This window comes from Sturnira hondurensis, unplaced genomic scaffold (assembly GCF_014824575.4).
Source record: "Sturnira hondurensis isolate 20B ecotype Veracruz unplaced genomic scaffold, ASM1482457v3 Scaffold0006413, whole genome shotgun sequence".
Lineage (NCBI taxonomy): Eukaryota > Metazoa > Chordata > Mammalia > Chiroptera > Phyllostomidae > Sturnira > Sturnira hondurensis.
This window is the reverse complement of record NW_028079044.1, coordinates 42,864,954-42,886,075: the sequence shown is the minus strand read 5'-3', so window position 1 is coordinate 42,886,075 and position 21,122 is coordinate 42,864,954. Positions and strand designations below refer to the sequence as shown.

Sequence of the window (21,122 nt, the reverse complement as noted above, 5' to 3'; positions counted from 1 at the left end):
CTGTGAGTTTGCTGTCCTTTCACTGTTCGTATTTTTTATTTTCTTCTTCGTAGGTAAGTTTCTTTAACATTTCATATAATAAGGGCTTGGTGATGATGAACTCCTTGAACTTGACCATATCTGAGAAGCACTTTATCTGCCCTTCCATTCTAAATGAAAGCTTTGCTGGATAGAGCAATCTTGGCTGTAGGTCTTTGGATTTCATGACTTGGAATACTTCTTTCCAGCCCCTTCTTGCCTATAAGGTCTTTTTTGAGAAATCAGCTGACAGTCTGATGAGAACTCCTTTGTAGGTGACTGTCCTCTTATCTCTTGCTGCTTCTAGGATTCTCTCCTTCATTTTAATCTTGTCTAATGTAATTATGATGTGCCTTGGTATGTTCCTTCTTGGGTCCAACTTCTTTGGGACTCTCTGGGCTTCCTGGATTTCCTGGAAGTCTATTTCCTTTGCCAGACTGGGGAAGTTCTCCTTTATTATTTGTTCAAATAAGTTTTCCACTTGTTGTTCTTCCTCTTCCCTTTCTGGTACCCCTATAATCCAGATGTTGAAATGTTTAAAGATGTCCTGGAGGTTCCTAAGCCTCTCCCTTTTTTTTGAGTTCTTGCTTCATTCTTTCTGTTTGTTCATTTTTTTCTTCCTTCCTGTCCACTCCATTGATTTGAGTCCCGGTTTCCTTCCCATCACTATTGTTTCCCTGTGCATCTCCCTTCATTTCACTTAGTTTAGCCTTCATTTGTTCATCTAATTTGTGACTAAAATCAACCAGTTCTGTGAGCATCCTGGTCACGAGTGTTTTTAACTGTGCATCTGATAGGTTGGCTATCTCTTGGTCTCTTAGAAGTATTGGCTCTGGGGCTTTGAGCTGTTCTTCTTGAGCCATAATGTTTTGGTCTGTTTGCGCCTGTTACATACGAGGGGCGGAGCCTTAGGTGTTCACCAGGGCAGGGCAACCCAGGTTGCTGGGTTGTAATGCTGTATGTGGGGGTAGGGTCAGAGAGGGGCAGTGGTGTTTGTTCTGCGTTCTCTCGGATTTTGGTCCCCTCTGCTGCTTCCTGCAAGTAAATTGGGCCCTTCTTGTGCTGGTTCCCAGGTATGTGGGCTTGTGCACCCTCTAGGACCCTGTGGGTCTCTCCAACGAACTCTCTGTGAGCCTGAGAGCCTCTCCCGGCACCTTGACCCCTGAAAGTTTTTCCAATTGGTGTTTTTAGGCTTTATTTCTCAGCACTGGGGCCCTGGGTTGCGTGGTCTGTCTCACTGTCTGTTTTTTCACCTGGTTTATCTATGTACAAATGTGTGACGGCAATCAGCCAGCCACCTTGTGCCCTCACTGGGTCTGCCTGTTACCACCCCACTCCTGGGATCTGCCAACCGCCGCCTGCGCTCCTAGGTCAGTCTGGCAGCTTTTTCCTTCACCCCTCTCCACCAGTTGCTGACTCCACCCCTCTTACCAGTCTAGATGAATGGTTTATTATTGTCGGACTTCCATATAGTTCGATTTTCTGTCTGTTTTGGTTATGTTTTTGTTACTAAATCTTTGTTGTCTTTAAACTTAGTTGTGCAAGGAGGCACGGTGTTCCCACCTATGCCTCCATCTTGGCTGGAAGTCTGGAATGACATTTTAATTTTGACTCCAAATCTAAGAATGTCAATGTTTCTCTTCCATTATCAGGTACGATTTGATAGTGTTGGTGGTCTGTCTAATCATATTGCAGCTCTAAAAGAAATGGTGGTATTTCCATTACTTTATCCGGAAGTCTTTGAAAAGTTCAAAATTCAACCTCCAAGGTAATTTTACTATACATTTTATTTTAGCCAAAATCTGTTCTATGCTACTATCATCTAGAAAGATAATGTTTCTCTGTTGAAGTTTTTCAGGTGAACTCTAAATTTATATATTTTTCCTGCAAGGTCCTGGGTGCTTTGAATATATTTAGTTTCTTAATGTTTAACATGAAGAATGGTTTCCAAATTGATTCTCCATGAGTGGGTGGGGGGAAAGATTTTTTAAAAAATATTTATGTATTTTCAGAGAGACGGGAAGGGAGGGAGAAAGAGAGGGAGAGAAACATCTATGTGTGGTTGCCTCTCACATGGCCCCCACTAGGGACCTGTCCTGCAGTCCAGGCCTGTGCCCTGACCAGGAATTGAACCAACAACCCTTTGGTTCACAGCCCGCACTCAGTCCACTGAGCTACACCAGGGCAGGGGGGAGATTCTTTATGGTTTTTCAAAAATGTAGTGGAATTGCTTTCATACATACTTATTTCCATTTTTAAAATTGTTTGTAATTGTATATCATTTTAACAATCAAATTGTACTTTAAGTCTTTTATAGAAGGCAGTAGGCCCCTCCTACCCTTCTCATTTCAATTCCTACTTCTATGGATACATTGATTTAAGTAAACCTTTTTAAATTGGTAAGCTTTTTTTACTTTTACATCATAAAAGCTGTATACTATAAAACATTGGTCAATTCAGTTTTTTAATTTGTTTTTTAGTTATAGTTAAAGAGTGTTATTAGTTTTAGCTGTGTATTCCAGTTGATGGAATATTAACTGAGCCATATAAATTTTTAAATCTGATATTAATATTAAGTAACATTTACTTATAGGAATGATGAAACTACCATATTTTGCCATGTATAGTGTGCACCTATGTTTTTGTGTACATTATACACAGTATTATTATACCCATGGTATGTAATCATTATTGTGCCCTTATTTTCCCCTCAAAAATTTGGGCAAAAAACTGTGCACTATACATGGCAAAATATGGTACCTAGTTAAAATAATTTAGTGAACCTAAAGAATTAACTCCCTGAGATTTTTCTTTTTCTTTCTCCTTCTTTACAACATACATTTACTCCCATAAAAATCAAAAATATGATTGTATAAACTTATTTTCATATATGATCTTTGTATTTAATGGTTAGATAATATTTCATTATTGTGGTGTGTCACATTTTATTTGGTTTTGCCGTTGCTGGCTTGTTTTCTCCTAACTTTTCATTATCACAGATTTCAATATCATGAACATTTCATTAGTTCCTCTTTGTGTGAATTCTTAATTCTATCTTTAAGATATGGTCTCACAAATTAGATTGTTGGTTCAGTAGATAATATTTTAAAAATCTATACCTGCCTTAGTTTTTGTTCATTGAAATCATTGTTGCTTATTCCATTTGTATGTCTGACTGTTTCCTTACTATGTGCTTTGTTTTTTATATCTGCATTTGATTGTCCCAATCTTACTATTTTTATTAACTTTTAAGAGATTTCATCCATCACTTTTGATTTTTTCCCCTACAATTCTTACTTTGTCATTTCTTTTTCTGGGATTTTCTTTAAGAGTTTCTTTTCAAGAGCAGTTATTTGGTGGTCTGAAATTGATTATTTTACATTACTTTGGTAGAACTTAACCTATTTTTATACCCTTTTTACATTTCTATTAAGTATTGTGAGTATAGCCCATTTTCTCAGAATTCTATTCTAAGAGCAACAGATAACTTTGAAACTATGTGAAAAAATAGTTTACCCTATTGGAGTGATGTCACAAAATTTATCTTATTTACATTGTCTTAGTCTTTACTGCCCAACCACCATTATGTCTTTAAGTTCTATCTTCTTTTATCTTATTCTCCCTCCTGTTCAATTCCAGGATATTTTCTTTTAAATTTTTTCGTATTATGTTCCTGAGATTGAGACCAAAGATTGTAGAAGAAACCAATTATTCTTTCCCCTAATACATTACAAAAGTAAACTGTCCCTGGCTGGTGTAGCTCAGTGGATTGAGCCGCGGGCCTGCGAACCAGACAATCGCAGTTCGATTCCCAGTCAGGGCACATTCCTGGGTTGCAGGCCAGTTCCCGGCAGGGGCCATTTCCCAGCAGGGGATGCACGAGAAGCAACCATACATTGATGTTTCTCTTCCTCTCCTTCCCTTCCCCTCTAAAAATAAATAAATAAATATTTAAATTAAAAAAAAAGTAAACTGTCAAGTCCTTTTTTTTTTTAATCTTCGTCCGAGGACATACTCACTGATTTTAGAGAGGGGGAAGGGAAGGAGAGAGAGGGGGAGAGAAACACCAATCTTTCACATATGCCATGACTGGGATCTGAACTTGCAACTAGGCATGTGCCCTGACCGAGAACTGAACCTGTGACCTTTCAGTTTATAGGATGTTGCTTTAAACAACTGAGCCACACTGGCCAGGGCAACTGTCAAGTCTTTTTAAGTGTAACTTCTGTGCAAGGAAAGCTAATATGAGCATAATGAATATATAAAAGAAGATATATTTTAAATAAAGGGTTTTATTTGGTTTTAGTATTAATTTTGTAGTAGCAATATTAATTACCAGATTATAAGTTGTGCTTCTGAACTAAAATATTTCAGTTGTCTCACTTACTTTTTTTATTTACTAATTAAGTGCACTTATGAAATTAGTTTGTAATTTTGTTTAAATGGTCCTTTTTTAATGTAGTACTGATAAAATAATACTTTTACTTTTACAGAGGTTGTTTGTTTTATGGTCCACCAGGAACTGGAAAAACTCTGGTTGCTAGAGCACTTGCCAATGAGTGCAGTCAAGGGGATAAGAGAGTTGCGTTTTTCATGAGGAAAGGTGCCGATTGTCTGAGTAAATGGGTAGGAGAGTCTGAAAGACAGCTTCGATTGCTATTTGATCAGGTATAATGATAAAATTTATCTATCTAGATTTATACTCAATGTAGATGTAAGTATCTAAGGATTAGATAAACTTGTGTTTAATTACTTTTCATAGGGAAATTTTTAGAAGAATTAGACCAAATATATAACCCTCCCAGATTATTTTTCTTTGTGTATTAAATAACACTGGCCTATCAGGGACAGTTTTATAGTAAGAAGAGAAAAGGAATAACTAGATCTTAGTACTTTGGAGTCTTAGAACCTGAGAAAGAGCATGGTAGTTTTGTACTTAGGGAGACAGTAGTTGCAAGTTACATCTCAATACATGAGAAGATTAGTTTTGCCCTAGATGGGCTTTAATTTCCCATCCCAGGTTGTATTGACAGCACATTGTAAGATAATACATTCTGATCTACTGAGGCATAATGCTGCAAATGCTTTTAAATCTGTTTTTGGAACTCACTGAGGTCTTTTGTTTTAACTTTACAGATTTTTTTCTTTGTTTTTTTTTAAACTATGACATTGTGCTAATTGTTTTCCCATTCTGACATGGAGGGAAGGCTGTATCACTATCTTCTATTCTTTATCTTATTTTGTTTTGGTCTAGTCTTCATCCAGAGAAATTTTTTCTTGCTTTTAGAGAGAGGGAAAGAGAAACATTGATTTGAGAAAGACACATCAATTAGCCACCTTCTCGTAACAAGAGATCGAACCCACAACTCAGGCACGTGCCCTTACCAGGAACGGAACCTGCGACCCCTCGGTCAATGGTACAACACTCCAGCCAACTGAGCCACACCAGCCAGGGCTATTCTTTATCTTATTTTGACAATTGGTCTATATTAAGGATTTTTTTGTGTGCCCCAGTAACTATAGCTATATGAAATCTAAGTTACATAACCAGTAGAGTATATATTTTGAAAATTTCCAGTTGGGATGCAAATGAAATTAAACTGTTTGTTATAATTTAGCCTGAATCCTTAAAACGTAGTTACTGAATTTATATTTAGATTTATAACATAAACTCCATAAGCAAGTTGGAATGAAAATGGGATAAAATGGTTTATAATAAGTTTACATATTTATGGAACTGGAAAGCATTATGCTGAGCGAAATAAGCCAGGCAGTAAAAGACAAATACCATATGATATCACCTTTAACAGGAATCTAAACAACAAAACAAACAAGCAAGCAAAATGTAACCAAAGACACTGAAACACAGAACGTGCTGACAGGGTCTAGAGGGGAGAGGGGAGAGAATCACAGGGGAAAAGGGGAAGTACTCACATGAACAAGTATAAAGGACACATGGACAATAACTAAGGTGGGGAGCAGAGATGGGAGGGAGGTGGGGAGCACTGGGGGAGGGCAGGGCTGGGAATACAAGAAAGAAAACTGTACTTGAACAAGAGTTAAAATTTTTTAAAATTTTTTTTAAAAGTTTACATATTTGAACTTTTTCTTGATAATATACCACTGGACCTACTTTGTAGGCTTATCAGATGCGCCCATCAATTATTTTTTTTGATGAAATCGATGGTCTGGCTCCAGTACGATCCAGCAGGCAAGATCAAATTCACAGGTAAAACTTGCTTGATGACACTTCTGACTTTTCCCTATATTCTGATCTGTATTGATTGCATGAGTAACAGAATGGTCATTAGGTGGAGAAAGAAACTTTATAAACCAGAAGTTTCCCATTTTTGTGGGGGGCATAGTAAAATTTCAATGTACTATACAGTAGAAAAAGAAAAAAATTAATCTGAGATTTGGGTGGCAGGGTATTCTCAAAAAGTGTTAAAATCTTAGTTACACTTTTTGGCTTTCTGAGCAGCACTATGGTGGTCAGCAAGAACAAGCACCTTACAAAGGGTGGCAAAAAGGGAGCCAAAAAGCAAATGGCTGACCCATTTTCTGAGAAAGATTGGTGTGATGTGAAAGCACCAACTATGGTCAGCATAGGTGATACTGGAAAAACATGTCATGAGAACTCAGGAACCAAAATTGTATCTGATGATTTCAAGGGTCATGTTTTTGAAGTGAACCAAGGTGGTGTGCAGAGTGATGAAGTTGCATTTAGAAAACTGAAGCTAATTACTGGGGGTGTTCAGAACAAAAGCTGCCTTAATTTTCATGGCATGGATTCTTCCTGTGACAGAATGTGCTCTGAGGTAAAAAAAAAAAAAGGCAGACCAAGATTGAAGCTCATGTTGATGTCAAGACTACCAGTGGTTACTTGCTTTGACTATTATGTGTTGGTTTTACTAAAAAAAAATGCAACAAACAGATTCTGAAGACCTCTTAATGCTCTTCCTCAATGGGCCTGCCAGGTACAGATGAAGATGATGGAAGTCATGATCCAAGAGGTACAGACGAATGACTTGAAAGGAAGTGGTCAGTGTATTGATTCCAGATAGCATTGGTTGGAAGAGACATAGGAAAGGCTTGCCAACCTATTTATCTGCCCCTTTATATCATGTTAGAAAAGTCAAATGCTGAAGAAGCCCAAGTTTGAACTGAGAAAACTCACGGAGCTTCATGGTGAAGGTAGTAGTTCTGGAGTAGCTACTGGGGATGAGACAGGTGAAAAGTTGAAAGAGCTGTTGGATATGAACCACCCTTAGTCCAAGAATCTGTTTAAAATTCAGACTTAAAAAAATTATTTTAGAGGGGAAGGGAGGGAGGAAGAGAGGGAGAGAAACACTTATGTGAGAGAGAAACATTGACTGGTTGCTTTCTCCAAGTGCCCTGACTGGGAATTGAACTGGTGACCTTTTAGTTTGTGAGATGACACCCAACCGAACCACACTAGCCAGAGCTAAAAGTCAGACTTTTAATGTTGGCAAATAAAAATACTATTGGTGATGTTTTTAAAAAAATCTTGGTTACAGACTTAACTTGTGATACAAACTTAAATGCCCACTGGCCACTGAAGTAAGGCAAATGAAATGAGTGAGCCAGGCCAGTAGTAAGAGTGGGGCTGTGGTGAGTAATACGGCTGAGTGTTCAGCCACCAAAGCATAATCAGTTGTTTTATCTCCAGCCTGCTGAAGTGCAGAAGCTGACCCACACTTGAAAAATAAATTTTCTTTCTTAAATTTTGTACAAATTTTTGTGTTAAATGCCTTTTAAATGTTGCCAAGCAATTCACATGCTTTTAAGACACTGTCTGAGCCAACAAAATATGTCCGAGTGCATGACTGCTAGTCTAATGTTCTACTTACTAACGCGACTTCCTCACTTTCAGGGTGGGAAAATGGAACCTCCCCTATGGTTACTCAAGGAAGCACTTTCTCTTAATGACACTGTCTCAACTTGAATCTAAATTACTCTTAGTCCCAGTTCGTTTTCAGTTTTTCTTGACTTTTTTTCAAATTATCTCATAAATCATGTATAATTGCTTAGTTAATTTGGGATGCCCTAAAGCAAAGATTTGCATGCCTTCATATTTGCTAGTATGTTTTTATTGTAAATGGTATAGAAGAGGAGCAAGAAATAATCTGAGTGATAGGTAGGTTTTTACTTTTTTTAACACTTGATGATATTTACTATATTCTGGTGGCCTTCTTTGACTTGATGCTATACATTTTCATCTGTTGCTGTGAGTAGTAAATTAAACTGTCAAGTTCTCTGGTAAAAAATAGTTATGTTTGCACTGATCAGGTACCTCAGTTGGTTGGAGCATTGTCCACGTACACCAAGGTTGCAGGTTTGATATCTGGTCAGGGTGCATACAAGAAGCAACCAGTGAATGCATAAATAAGTGGAACAACAAATCAGTATCTGTCTATCTTTCTCTATCCCCCATTCTTCTCTCTGGCTAAAATCAATAAATTAAACTTTTTTTAAAATTTTATGTTTGTACCAGCAGTCATACAAATTTTTCTGTATCACATATTTCAGTGTCACCCATGCTATACTGTGTTAATAGGGAGAAACATTTATCAATACCAACTTCATTTTGCAGTCAAGCAGTTGAGAACTTACTATATTTTGAAACAGTTATAAAGGGATTGGAGTCATTTTAGCAAGCACATACCATCTTAACTACATATATATTTTTTAAATATTTTATTTATTTATTTTTAGAGGGAAAGGCAGGAGAGAAGGAGAGAAATATCAATGTATAGTTGCCTCTCATGAGTCCCCTGCTGGGAACTGGCCTGCAACTCAGGCATGTGCCCTGACTGGGAATCGAACCGCGATTGTGTGGTTCGCAGGCCTGCACTCAATCCACTGAGCTACACCAGCCAGGGCTTAAATATATTTCAGAGAAATTTAGTATACAATGAATTATTTTGATGTACCAGAAAATAAGATTTTAGTCTAAGAAAAAGGATGTAGATATAAAATAAGTTAAATTAAAACCCTAAAACCTTTACTTTGAATTAAAAATATTTTGATTTCATGATGAATTTTTTTAAAGAAAACACTCTGAGAGAAGTGTGATCTGAATTTGTTTCATTAAATCAGGAACATATTAATTTCTTCATTAAGCTTTGTGATAATGAAAGGAAAAAAGATTCCTAATTTTGGACACTGAAAAAATCTAGAAGCAATCACAATCCAGTAGCACTCCTAGGAGAGATGACAGATTACAGAACTAAAGCAGGAAATAAGTAAGACAAGCCTGGAACATCTTGTCAATGCCTGGAAGCAAGGGAAAAACAGAAGATCATTAGGATCATATCAGAATGAAATAGCCAATTTTGAATGAGTTTCCATTGACCAAAGATGGAGCTATTTGAATATCAAAAATTATAATGACTACAGTAGATTGAAATACATCAGATACATTGAAAAGTCAGTTTTTAATGATTCTGTTTTAAAAATCTAATTGGTCACTTTGGGGTTTCTACATTGGTGATTCATTACTCTGAAAATTGAATAAAGAGAATGAATCCAGCATTTCTTTTTTCTGTAGTCATGATTCAGGCCATGAATCAGGGTAATTTTATAGTAGATGAAGTAAAGTTCTTTATAGGAAAATTATAGTCAATAAATGCAAAGGAAAGTATTAAGTTAGAAGAATCAGCATTTTGCAACCCCCTATGAAAAAGTAAATCTCTACCTGTGGTTTTCTACTGGGAGTGACTTTGGCCCCCAAGGGACAAATGTCTGGACATTTTTTTTTTTTTAGAGGTTTTTCTTTTTTTTTAAGATTGTATTTATTTATTTATTTATCTTTAGAGGGGAAGGAGAGGGAGAGAAACATCAATGTATGGTTGCTTTTCGTGCATCCCCTGCTGGGAGTTGGCCTGCAGGGAACCAGCCTGCAACCCAGGCATGTGCCCTGACTGGGAATCGAACCGCGATCCTCTGGTTCGCAGGCCCACGCTCAATCCACTTGTCTGGACATTTTGATTGTCACAAGTGTGGGATGGGAATGCTTGGTATCTACTGGGTGAATACCAGGGATGCTATTAAAATATCCTAGAATGCACAGCTCTCCACCATAAAAAAATCATCTGACCCAAAATAACAGTTGTACCATGGCTGAGAAACATCAATCTAAGCAATACTTATTAGTGGCTGCTAAAATAGTAAGGTGTAAAGGTTCATAGTGAAGTTTGTGGTGAGTGGAATAAGGTGACATCTCACTTAAACCCAACCCACTGATCTCAAGTGAGAAACTGGTATTAAGCACTCCTGAATTATACAGTAGAAAGTAAATACATGGTATAGTCCTATGAAATGGGCTATCCCAAGTAGTTTAACCTGCATTTATTAAGTTTCTAGGTCTAATTACCAGTTCACAGGATATACAAATGGTAGAAGACAAGTTATATGACCCCACCAGGAAGATATCCATCAGTTCACAATGTGGGAAGACAATTCTATAATACAAATTACCCAGTTTCTTCAACAAATGAATGGCACGGAGGAAGGGAAAAAAAGTTAGGGAGTGTGATGGGAACTGTTAATGATTTGAGGGAGGTTTGACCATGTGCTTGATTGAACAAATCAAATATAAAAAGATATTTTCAGAATATCCATGAAATTGGGTATTAGGTTATATTAAGGAATTACTGTCATTTATACTGGTGTCATGGTATTGTGGAAGTTTTTAAAAGTCCTTATCATAGAAATACATATGTGAAATACTTAACATGAAATATTTATATTAAATGATTTGAGGATTTTTGTTATGTTGTGTTTTTTAAAGCTGTCTGGTAAAGGCATATAACAGGAGTATTGTTAATTGTTGAAACTTGTTGATGAAGATGGGGAGATTATTTTACTAATCTCCACAGTCAAAAGTTTAAAATGTAATTAAAATTCTATGTATTTATGCTTTGTGTGTATTTTATTTTTGGATTTTTTGTTTGATTATGAGTACATATAGTAGAACATTTTATAATTTTTAGATACTATTTGTCTACCTGGTACTTGCTAGTATTTTGTTTGTTTGTTTGTCTTATTTGAGAACTCTCAAGTGTCTTTGAAAAAATGATGCTTTATGAAATGACTTTCATGATCCATTTGTGATTTCTAAAGACCATTTCTGTGTTCTGTTGATTTTAATCTGCATGTGTCATTTAGTGTGCTACTTTACAGAATTTTAAAAAATAGGTTTTAAATGATTTTATTTATATACCTTTTTTAGAGAGAAAGGGAAAGAGAGGGAGAGAAACATCAATGTGTGGTTGCCTCTTGCACGCCTCCAACTGGGGACCTGGCCCACAATCCAGCATGTGCCCTGACTGGGAATCAAACCAGCAAACTTTCAGTTTGCAGGCCAGCGCCCAGTCCACTGAGCCACACCAGCCAGGGCCAGAATTTTTTAAAATCTTTTGAAAGTAGGGAGATGCTAAAGAAAATTTATTCTAATTTAATGTATTTACACTTACCAGAAGAAGAAATGTTATATCCAATCAATTAATCTCTTCTCTCTTATTTTTAAATTTAGTTCTATTGTTTCCACCCTGCTAGCGCTTATGGATGGATTGGACAGCAGAGGAGAAATTGTGGTCATTGGTGCTACCAACAGACTGGATTCTATTGATCCTGCTTTACGAAGGCCTGGTCGCTTTGATAGAGAATTTCTTTTCAGCTTACCTGATAAAGATGTAAGAACTCAATTAACACCACTCAAATTTTGGCAAAATATGTTGCCCTTATCATCAACAAGTCTTTGTACAGTAAAAATTTGAAGATTGAATTTTGTATGTTCTGAAGCAATGTTGTATGATTAACTCCCAAACATGTATGCATGTATTTACAGAGAAGTATTATTCTATTTAAAATAAGTCAGGTAATTTATTTTTTAAATAATGCCTTCCTAAAAATACTCTTTAAATTCCTTCAGTTTAGGCAAAGACTTTGGGTATCAATAATACAAATCATACAACTTTGTTTTGCTCTAGAACACATTGCCTAATAAACATCCAATCCTTAGCCAATTTGTTAGCCTTGGATTTTTCATGGAGGCCACCATGTTATTTTAAAGCCACTTATTTTTTGAAACACAAGCAAGAAAATATAATAAGAACCCTGGCTGGTGTGGTTCAGTGGATTGAGCACTGTCCTGCAAACCAAAAGGTCACCAGTTTGATTCCCAGTCAAGGCACTTGGCCTGGGTTGCCGGCTAAGTCCCCAGGTGGGGATGTAAGAGAGGCAAAGATCAATGTATCTCTGCCACATCAATGTTTTTCTTTCTTTCTCCATCCCCTCCCAGCTGTCTAAAAATAAATAAATATTTAGAAATAAAATATATAGTAGAGCTGTCAATACTCTTAAAAATAGTTCTTAATATGTACCAGAATGAACAGTAGTTCACTAGTTACTTTTTTTCATTCACATTTGCGATGAATGGAACTTGAGTACTATAAATGTAAATCTGTTTAATATAAATTCCTTAACCTTTTACAAATGCATCTTTTTTTACTGTTTCATATTTTTATTTAGGTACTGATATCTTTAACATTTTAGGTAATTGAGAGTATTTTAAATTGAAATTATTCAAATCTGAGTAACACTTTTTTATTATAGATGTAAAAAAATGTTTTTATTTGTAGGCTCGAAAAGAAATTCTAAAGATTCACACAAGGGATTGGAATCCTAAACCACTGGACATATTTCTAGAAGAACTAGCAGAAAACTGTGTTGGTAAGCATTGCTTTTAAGCATTAATAAATATATGCAGTTCAAAGATGGAACAAGTTGTAGTATTGCAAAGTTATATTTAAAGAAATACCGGGTTATATTTGTTTCTCGTCTCTACCTGTTTTCTTCCTACAAGATATTAGAGATTATCTTCCTCAGATACTAGAGATATTTGACAAATCTGCTATTGGGGAATTTGAGAGCAAAATGGACAATTATAATAGCTATCTTTTGCTGACTGTTTACATTTTTCTGGTCATCCTGTTGAGCATTCTTTTACATATATTTCAGGTAATTCTCACATCAGACCTATAAGTAGGTAACATTATCCCCACTTTACAGATGTAGAAATGGCTGACAGAGCATAAATAATTCTCCAAAGATCACAGGTCTCGGAAATGACAAACTGGAATGTGAACCTTATCTGTGATCTTAAAACTCTTACTCTCGACCCCTATGCTATATTAGTGTTTGCACATTTCACTCACAAAAGTTGATTTGTTGATAGTTATCACCACCATATAAGTTTACTAAGTAAATGAGAGATTTTAGCCTTATTACACTTAAATATTTTGCTACTATATTGTTAGGCTGACTTAATTTTAACCATAGTTGTGCTAATAGAATGGTAACTTACCTTTTTTTTGTCTTGGTAGGATACTGTGGTGCAGATATTAAGTCAATATGCTCTGAGGCTGCTTTATGTGCTCTGCGTCGACGCTACCCACAGATCTATACCACTAGTGAGAAACTGCAGTTGGATCTCTCTTCAATTAGTATCTCAGCTAAGGATTTTGAGGTAGCGATGCAAAAGATGATACCCGCCTCCCAAAGGGCTGTGACATCACCTGGGCAGGCACTGTCCACCATTGTGAAACCACTTCTGCAAAGCACTGTTCACAAGATCTTAGAAGCCCTGCAGAAAGTATTTCCTCATGCAGAAATCAGAACAAATAAAGTGTTAGACTCTGGTATGAGACTTGATTAATTACTTAAAGTTAGTTTTTATAATTAGTGAAGCTAAATGTTTTGTAATTCTCAGCAATGCTTTTTATATACACTTTCTTGAAAGGAATTTAGTCATGTTTTTCTTGGGTGGTTGAAGGAAATATACTTCAGGAATTGCCTTAAACTTGATCTATTTTAAGTTTGGAATGCATTTTTATATTTACACCAGGTTCTCAGATAACATTGATTTATTCAACATCATTTTATTTATTATAACAGTAATGAAGTGCTATAGGATATAACTCCTGTTTATGTCAGTTAGCTCTTGGTAAAATTTTCTTTATACATGGTTTCACTTAAAGTCACAGAATCTATTGATGATGTTAAATAAGGACTTAACCATTTTTGTTATTCATATCTGCACAATATTTTTTTAAAGTTTATTTTCTTTTTTTTTCTTTAAATTTTATTTATTTATTTATTTATATTTAGAGGGGAAGGAGAGAGGGAGAGAGATATCAATGTATGGTTGCCTTTCGTGCATCCCCTGCTGGGAGTTGGCCTACAGGGAACTGGCCTGCAACCCAGGCATGTGCCCTGACTGAGAATTGAACCGCGATCATCTGGTTCGCAGGCCCGCGCTCAATCCACTGAGCTACGCCAGCCAGGGCTTGCACAATATTTTTGAGTGTTTAAAAAATGTCACTGATCCCTGGCTAGTGTAGCTCAGTGTATTGATTGAGCGCAGTGAGCCTGGAACCAGGGGGTCTCCCATTTATTCTCAGTCAGGGCACATGCCTGGGTCCCCAGTAGGGCATGGGTGACAGGCAACCCCACATTGATGTTTCTCTTCCTTTCTTTCTCCTTCCTTTCCCCTCTCTCTAAAAATAAATAAATAAATTTTTAAAGACTGTCATTGAAATACACTGATTTGCTAACTGAAGAATTACGTAAAAGTTTGCTTTGCAATCTAGAAAAGTTACTAATGTACAGTTGTGGGGGTTTTTTGGTGTTTTTTTTAACAGATATTTCTTGTCCTCTGCTGGAAAGTGACTTGGCATACAGTGATGATGATGTTCCATCAGTATGTGAGAATGGGCTTTCTCAAAATTCCTTTAATAAGGCTAAAGAAAATTTTAATTTTCTTCATTTGAATAGGTACATTTTCCTTGAAAATTATTTGTTTGTTTGTTTGTTTGGTGTGTAAATTCCCTAAAACGAAAAGAGATGATGGTTGAAAGATAAAAGATACCAACTAATCTGCTTTTTTTAAGGTTGAAATATAAAAAGGGAATTTGTAATTAGAGTTGTCACTATAGTAGAAATTCCTCTGTATAATTATTCTTAAACATCTGTAGACGGTAGTTGTTTTCAAAAACCATGTAAGCCATGTTGTTATGTATGATTGGCCAAAAAACATTCAAAACTTTTGACTTATGTAAGTTCATAGTTGGTAATTCATGAGAAAATGTAAACTTTTCATTTTCTAAAACACTGTTTATTACTCCTTTCTTTCAGAAATGCTTGTTATCAACCTATTTCTTTTCGACCAAGAATACTGATAGTGGGAGAACCAGGATTTGGTCAAGGTTCTCATTTGGCACCAGCTGTCATCCATGCTTTGGAAAAACTGGCAGTGTATACATTGGACATTCCTATTCTTTTTGGAGTCAGTGCCACATCTCCCGAAGAAACGTGTGCCCAGGTCATTCATTGTTACCCAGACAGATAAGCTGTAAGGCAAAGCAGTCTTCCAAAGACAGAGTCTAGAATTGCTTCATTGTTTTGTACATTTTCTGTTTTCTGATTTGTAACTTTAGGTTTATAAAATAAAACTCATGCATAACTTCTTAGTCATTAAAGAATACCTGAGTGACCTTAGGAGAGTTATTAGATCTCTCTGCCTAGAATAGGGAAAATAATTTTATTTCCAGTGTATTGATGTTGTGAGAATTATACTTAAAACAGTGAGTGCTGTGTTGTAAGTACTCAGGTATTCTGCTTGTGTTTTTGCTATTTTTATATTTAAAAATTTTTAATGAAAAGGTGTTTTATATTTTTATACTTAAACTTTGTTACAGCAGAAGGGTCTTCTACACTTCTTGAGCTGTCTTCTAATTGCTTGAGGCAATTATGTTTTCTAAATATGAGGCAAAACATTTATAAATAAGCTTGTGGGGAAGCATAGCATTACTGATGTGCTGACTTTGTAACTGAACGTAAATTTTTTTCTGTTTGCTAGATGATTCGTGAAGCTAAGAGAACAGCACCAAGTATAGTATATGTTCCTCATATCCACTTGTGGTGGGAAATAGTTGGACCAACACTCAAAGCCACATTTATCACATTGTTACAGAATATTCCTTCGTTCGCTCCCGTTTTACTACTTGCTACCTCTGACAAACCCCATTCTGCTCTTCCAGAAGAGGTAATTTGTAAGGGCAAAATTAGTGTGCCTTAAAAAGAAGCTTATTTGTATTAAAATAAGAACTTATAAAAATTCCAAATGCTTCAGAAGTGAATAAAATAATAAAAATGTTCTTAGGAAACATAGCATTGTTAACTGTTTGGTATATGTGCTTGTTAGGCAGCATGGTCTGTGTATATGTGTATAGTACGGTTACATTATAAAATTTTTTCTCTTCCAAAAATTGAATTATGTAATGCATAATATTCTGCAATTTGCTTTATATATTTTTCCATATATAATTCTTATTCCTTTTAATAGCAACATGGTTTTCTCCATTGTCTTAATATACCACAACATATTTATCCAAATTCTTGTCCATAGGTATTTGGTTGTTCTTGTTTACTGCTACAGTAGACATCCCTAGGTTTCTTTATTTACATATTTTGCCTCCATGGGTTTTAATTTGTACAAGCATTACTATATGGTTTCTAGCACTCGTTCTTAAAAGTGGAATACTGTAGCTCAGTTAAAGAATATGCATGCTGAATATTTTTGATGGTACCAAATTACCATCCAAGTTTATGCCAGTTTAGACAACTGCCAGTAACGGATAGTAGTTCATGCTGCTTCTGCCTGCAGTGCTCTCCTAGATACTTGCCTGGCGTGGTGCTTTATTTTCCTCCGTCTCTGCTCTCATACCACCTCAGAGACGCCTCCCTGATTAGTTTCTCGGTTACAGCAGTAGTTCCTCTGCCCATCACTCTCTGTTTCCTTACTCTGCTTTCTTTTTATCTTTTCCTTGATGTTAAATATGAATTTGTCTATCTCTCCTAGCCAAATGTGAAGTCAGGGACTTTTTTCCCACCTTTATCCCCAGAGTACATAATAGGCATATTGTAGGCTTCTGTATGTATTCATTTAAGGATGAATGTAATCAGTTTTGCAATACCTTTGACAAAATTGGTTTGTAGTGTTTAGAGAATTGGTAGAAAGTTAAATTCAAATATTTTGTTAGAGAAAATCTGTTAAGTGTTTATTCTCTGCTAGGTATCATTTAGGCAAAAGGAATATAACAATAAACAATATAGACAAAAAATTGTATCATCTTAGGGCTTACATTGTAGTTGAGGTGGAGATGAATAAAAATAAATAAATATATTATACTTATTTATTGCTATGGAGAAAGATTGAGCTAAGCAGTGCCAAAAGAGTGTGGTAGGGTCACAGTGTCAAATAGGCTAAGTAAGGCCTCACTAGGAAGATGTCATTTGAGCCAAGACCTGAAAAATGTAAGGTATCCATTTCAGTATCCAAAGGACAAAGCTGTCTGGCAGAAGAAAAGCAAATGCAAAGGCTCTGAAGCAAAAAAAGTGTGTTTGGTATGAAACAAACACTTCTAGCAAGAAGGCCAGGGTGGCTACAGCAGAATGAGTAAAGGGCATAGTAGGAGGAAATATGGTCAGAGAGTTATCAAAGGATCAGATTACATCTCTGACAGCTGTTACAATAGTCAGTTGTGAATTATTCCAGTGAAAGTTGAATAAGCTGGGAAATGAACATTAAGTACAGTAAGCATTCGCATAGCGTCATCAGTAGGTTCTATGACTTGAGGCAAAACTGTATAATGAAATCAGTTTTACTCTAGGCTTATTGATATAAACAAGAATTAATTTCCTTCTCACCAACATTATAACAAAAAAATGGTAAATAAAACACCATTATTTGGCAACCTTCTGTAGATTTTACAGATTTTTAGGGTGAGAAAGCCTTAAGGGTTTTAGTTTAGTTAATCATCTTGTTCTGTATTCTTCTTACATAGTCTCTCCTTTATGTTGATATCCACCTTTGTTAAAACAGTTTTTTCACTATCATTATCTCTAGATCCTAAAAAATCATCTTACTTTGAGAGGCTTCCATTTCTTAGTTTTCATTTGTTTTCTAGATGCTATATAGAACCTGTCTAATCGATTTTCATTATGGCAACTCTTGTATATTCTAATACTCTTTTCGTTTCTATGTTTCCATTCTAACCCAGGCTTCTTCACACTAAAGATTTCTTGTATGATATGTAATATTCCTTGGGGTTACTAATGCAATAGTTTATTTCTTGCCCACTTAACAATACCAGGCAGGTGACTAGATTGGCAGGTCTACTTGCCATGGAGTCATTTAGACACTCGAGCTGAGAGAGTTTTCTCATTTTCATCACATGGCTTGCCAGGTTCCATTCATTCCATCCAGCTGGAAGGAGTGGCTCATTCATGTGTCTGATCTGAAAGTGATGTATATCATTTCTTTTCGCATTATGTTGGCTAAAACTCAGTCACATAGCTCTACCTAATTGTAAGGGAGACTGGGAAATATGATATAGCCGTGTGTGCAAAAAGGAGAGAACGTGGACTATGATAGTAGCCAGCTCTGCCACACATTACACGTACTTTTAGATTCTTCAAAATTCTGGTCACTCTCCTGAATGTTTTTCTCTTTATATGCCTTTTGAAAGGCTGTACCCAGAGTGAATTAAGTACTCTAGCAGTGTTCTGATTTACTGTTCTGTAAAGAATTGCTGCTTAGTAGCCACATTGTACCATTAGCTTATTGTATTTATTGTCAATTAAAACTCTTAATTATTTTGAAGTTAGAGACAAAAATAAGTTTATATTCTTAGTAATAAGAAAAACTAGTAGAACTTCCTCTATACAGATATAGGCAGTTTGAAAATCAGTTTTGTTTGGAATAACTTTATTAACAATGTGGGAATTCTGTACTTAATGATATTTTTTAAAGGCTAGCTTCTCTCTTTTGTTACATTATTCCAAAGCCTCTCATAAAAGGCTTTTATGTATGTAAAATTTCAGAATGCCAAAAGTACAAAGAAAATCTTCTAAGAGAAAAAATTACCAGAAAAGACTGAAGATCAAATCGTTTCTACCTTTTCATTGGTAACATTGGCTACTAAGGAGACAACTGACAAATATTTTTAAATGTTGAAGGAAAATAATTTTTAATTTTATTTCTCAATTACTGTGTACAGTCAGTATTATTTTGTACTAGTTCCGGGTATACAACATACTGGTTATTAGACATTTATATACATTACAAAGTGTTCCCCCCTCCTGGTATTTCTGGTACCTGTCTGGCAGTATGCATAGTTACTGCAATATTATTGACTATATTCCCTGTACTTTACATCCCATGACTGTTTTGTAGCTACCAATTTGTACTTCTTAATTCCTTTCACCCAGTCCCCAAACTGCCCTACCCGCTGACAACCATCAGTTTGTTCTCTGTATGTATGAGTCGGTTTCAGTTTTGTTTGTTTTGTTCTTTCCACTTACAAATTAAATATGGTGTTTATCTTTCTCTAACTTATTTCACTTAGCATTACACGCTCTAGGTCCATCCATTCTGTCACAGATGGTAAGATTTCATTTATTGTTATGGTTGAGTAATATTCTGTTGTATATATGTACCATAGCTTCTCTATCTACTCATTTATTGATGGACAGTTGGGTTGCTTCTATACCTTGGCTATTGTAAATAGCATTGATATGACCATACGGGTACAAATTTTTTGAATTAGTGTTTGTGGTTTCTTTCGATATATACCAATAAGTGGAATTTCTGAGTCATAAGAGAGTTCTATTTTTAATTTTTTGAGGAACCTTCATGCTGTTTTCCATAGTGACTGCACCAATCTGCATTCCCACCAACAGTACACAAGGTTTCACTTTTCCCCACATCCTTACCAACACTTGTTGGTTGATTTATTGATGATAGCCAATCTGGCAGGTGTGAGGCGTATCTCATAGTGATTCTAATTTGCATTTCTCTGATTAGTGGCATCGAGTATCTCTTTTAATGTCTGTTTGCCATCTGCATATCTTCTTTGGAAAAGTGTCTATTCAGGTCCTCTGCCAGTTTTTAATTGGATTGTTTGTTCTTTTCGTGTTGAGTTGTATGAGTTCTTTATAAATTTTGGATATTAATCCCTTAATGAATGTATCATTGGCAAATATTAAAGGAAAATAATTTATAATTATTTTATAATTTATAATTTTCTGCCCAACTAGGTTAGCATTGAGAGAGAGAGAGCAAAATAAAGACATTTTTGAATATATAATCCCTAAGAAACTATTACCCATAAACCCCTAACTGAATTATTAAAGAATTATTTCTCTTGGATATGTTGTTTTGTAGAAGTGTCACATAAAACAGTGAGCAGAGAAAATAGTAAAACTTATCACAAAGTTATGATGTAAAAACATTAAGGAATGTGAGACATACAAATTTGGTCTTAGTCCGAACTTGAAATGACATAGGGACATAACTAAAGGAGAAGAAGGAAGTAAAAGCACATTTAGATTTTTTTCCTGCTATGTAGATGTTGATTAACCTTACAGTTTGGTTGAAAAAGAAGCTTAGATATGTCCATTAAAACTTGTAAAAATAAAAATTGAAATATCATATTTTTAGGCCACCAGAAGGAGGGAACAGGAGGTACACATTCTAATAAAAATCCCAACAAAATAAATAGATTTTAAAGTTCACTGTAGACGAGAAAAAATGTTTTCTTCAAACATTCCTTTGAAGAAAAATTTTAAAAAACAATGAGAAGGTTCTTGGCCTACCAAATACAGGGTCCTGCACAAATAATACCTCCTTTTTATTACAGAATCTTTTATCACAATCATAAGCATGTAATTCTATAACATAACAATATCACACTCAAGCACACCACATGACATGTTAGGTGAAATGTTCAAATTGCTGTTCATGTCATGTGAGACATTCACATACCCTACCAACCACACTCAAGCAGTGTTACTTCTGCCAGACTCTGTATTAAAGCATACCAGAAAGTTACTAATTAAAACTGGATTTTCACTAGAATGTATGGATTAATGGAATATAGTCTATTAGTCATTAATACACTTTTCATATACATAGTAATTTAGTAAGTTAGTAAAAACAGAGACATTTCATGAATATT

General features: G+C 35.5%; 1 protein-coding gene across 1 annotated transcript in view; it reads left to right on the top strand.

Annotated features, from left to right (window-relative positions):
- ATAD2 (ATPase family AAA domain containing 2) overlaps positions 1–21,122 on the top strand; it is a 63,345-nt gene that overhangs the window by 30,569 nt on the left and 11,654 nt on the right. Inside the window, exons 11-19 of the mRNA XM_037048479.1 lie at positions 1,671–1,786; positions 4,512–4,686; positions 6,159–6,247; positions 11,576–11,735; positions 12,684–12,774; positions 13,428–13,742; positions 14,745–14,877; positions 15,238–15,424; positions 15,962–16,147. Coding sequence (XP_036904374.1) covers positions 1,671–1,786; positions 4,512–4,686; positions 6,159–6,247; positions 11,576–11,735; positions 12,684–12,774; positions 13,428–13,742; positions 14,745–14,877; positions 15,238–15,424; positions 15,962–16,147 — 1,452 coding nt within the window. The remainder of the gene's footprint in view (positions 1–1,670; positions 1,787–4,511; positions 4,687–6,158; positions 6,248–11,575; positions 11,736–12,683; positions 12,775–13,427; positions 13,743–14,744; positions 14,878–15,237; positions 15,425–15,961; positions 16,148–21,122) is intronic.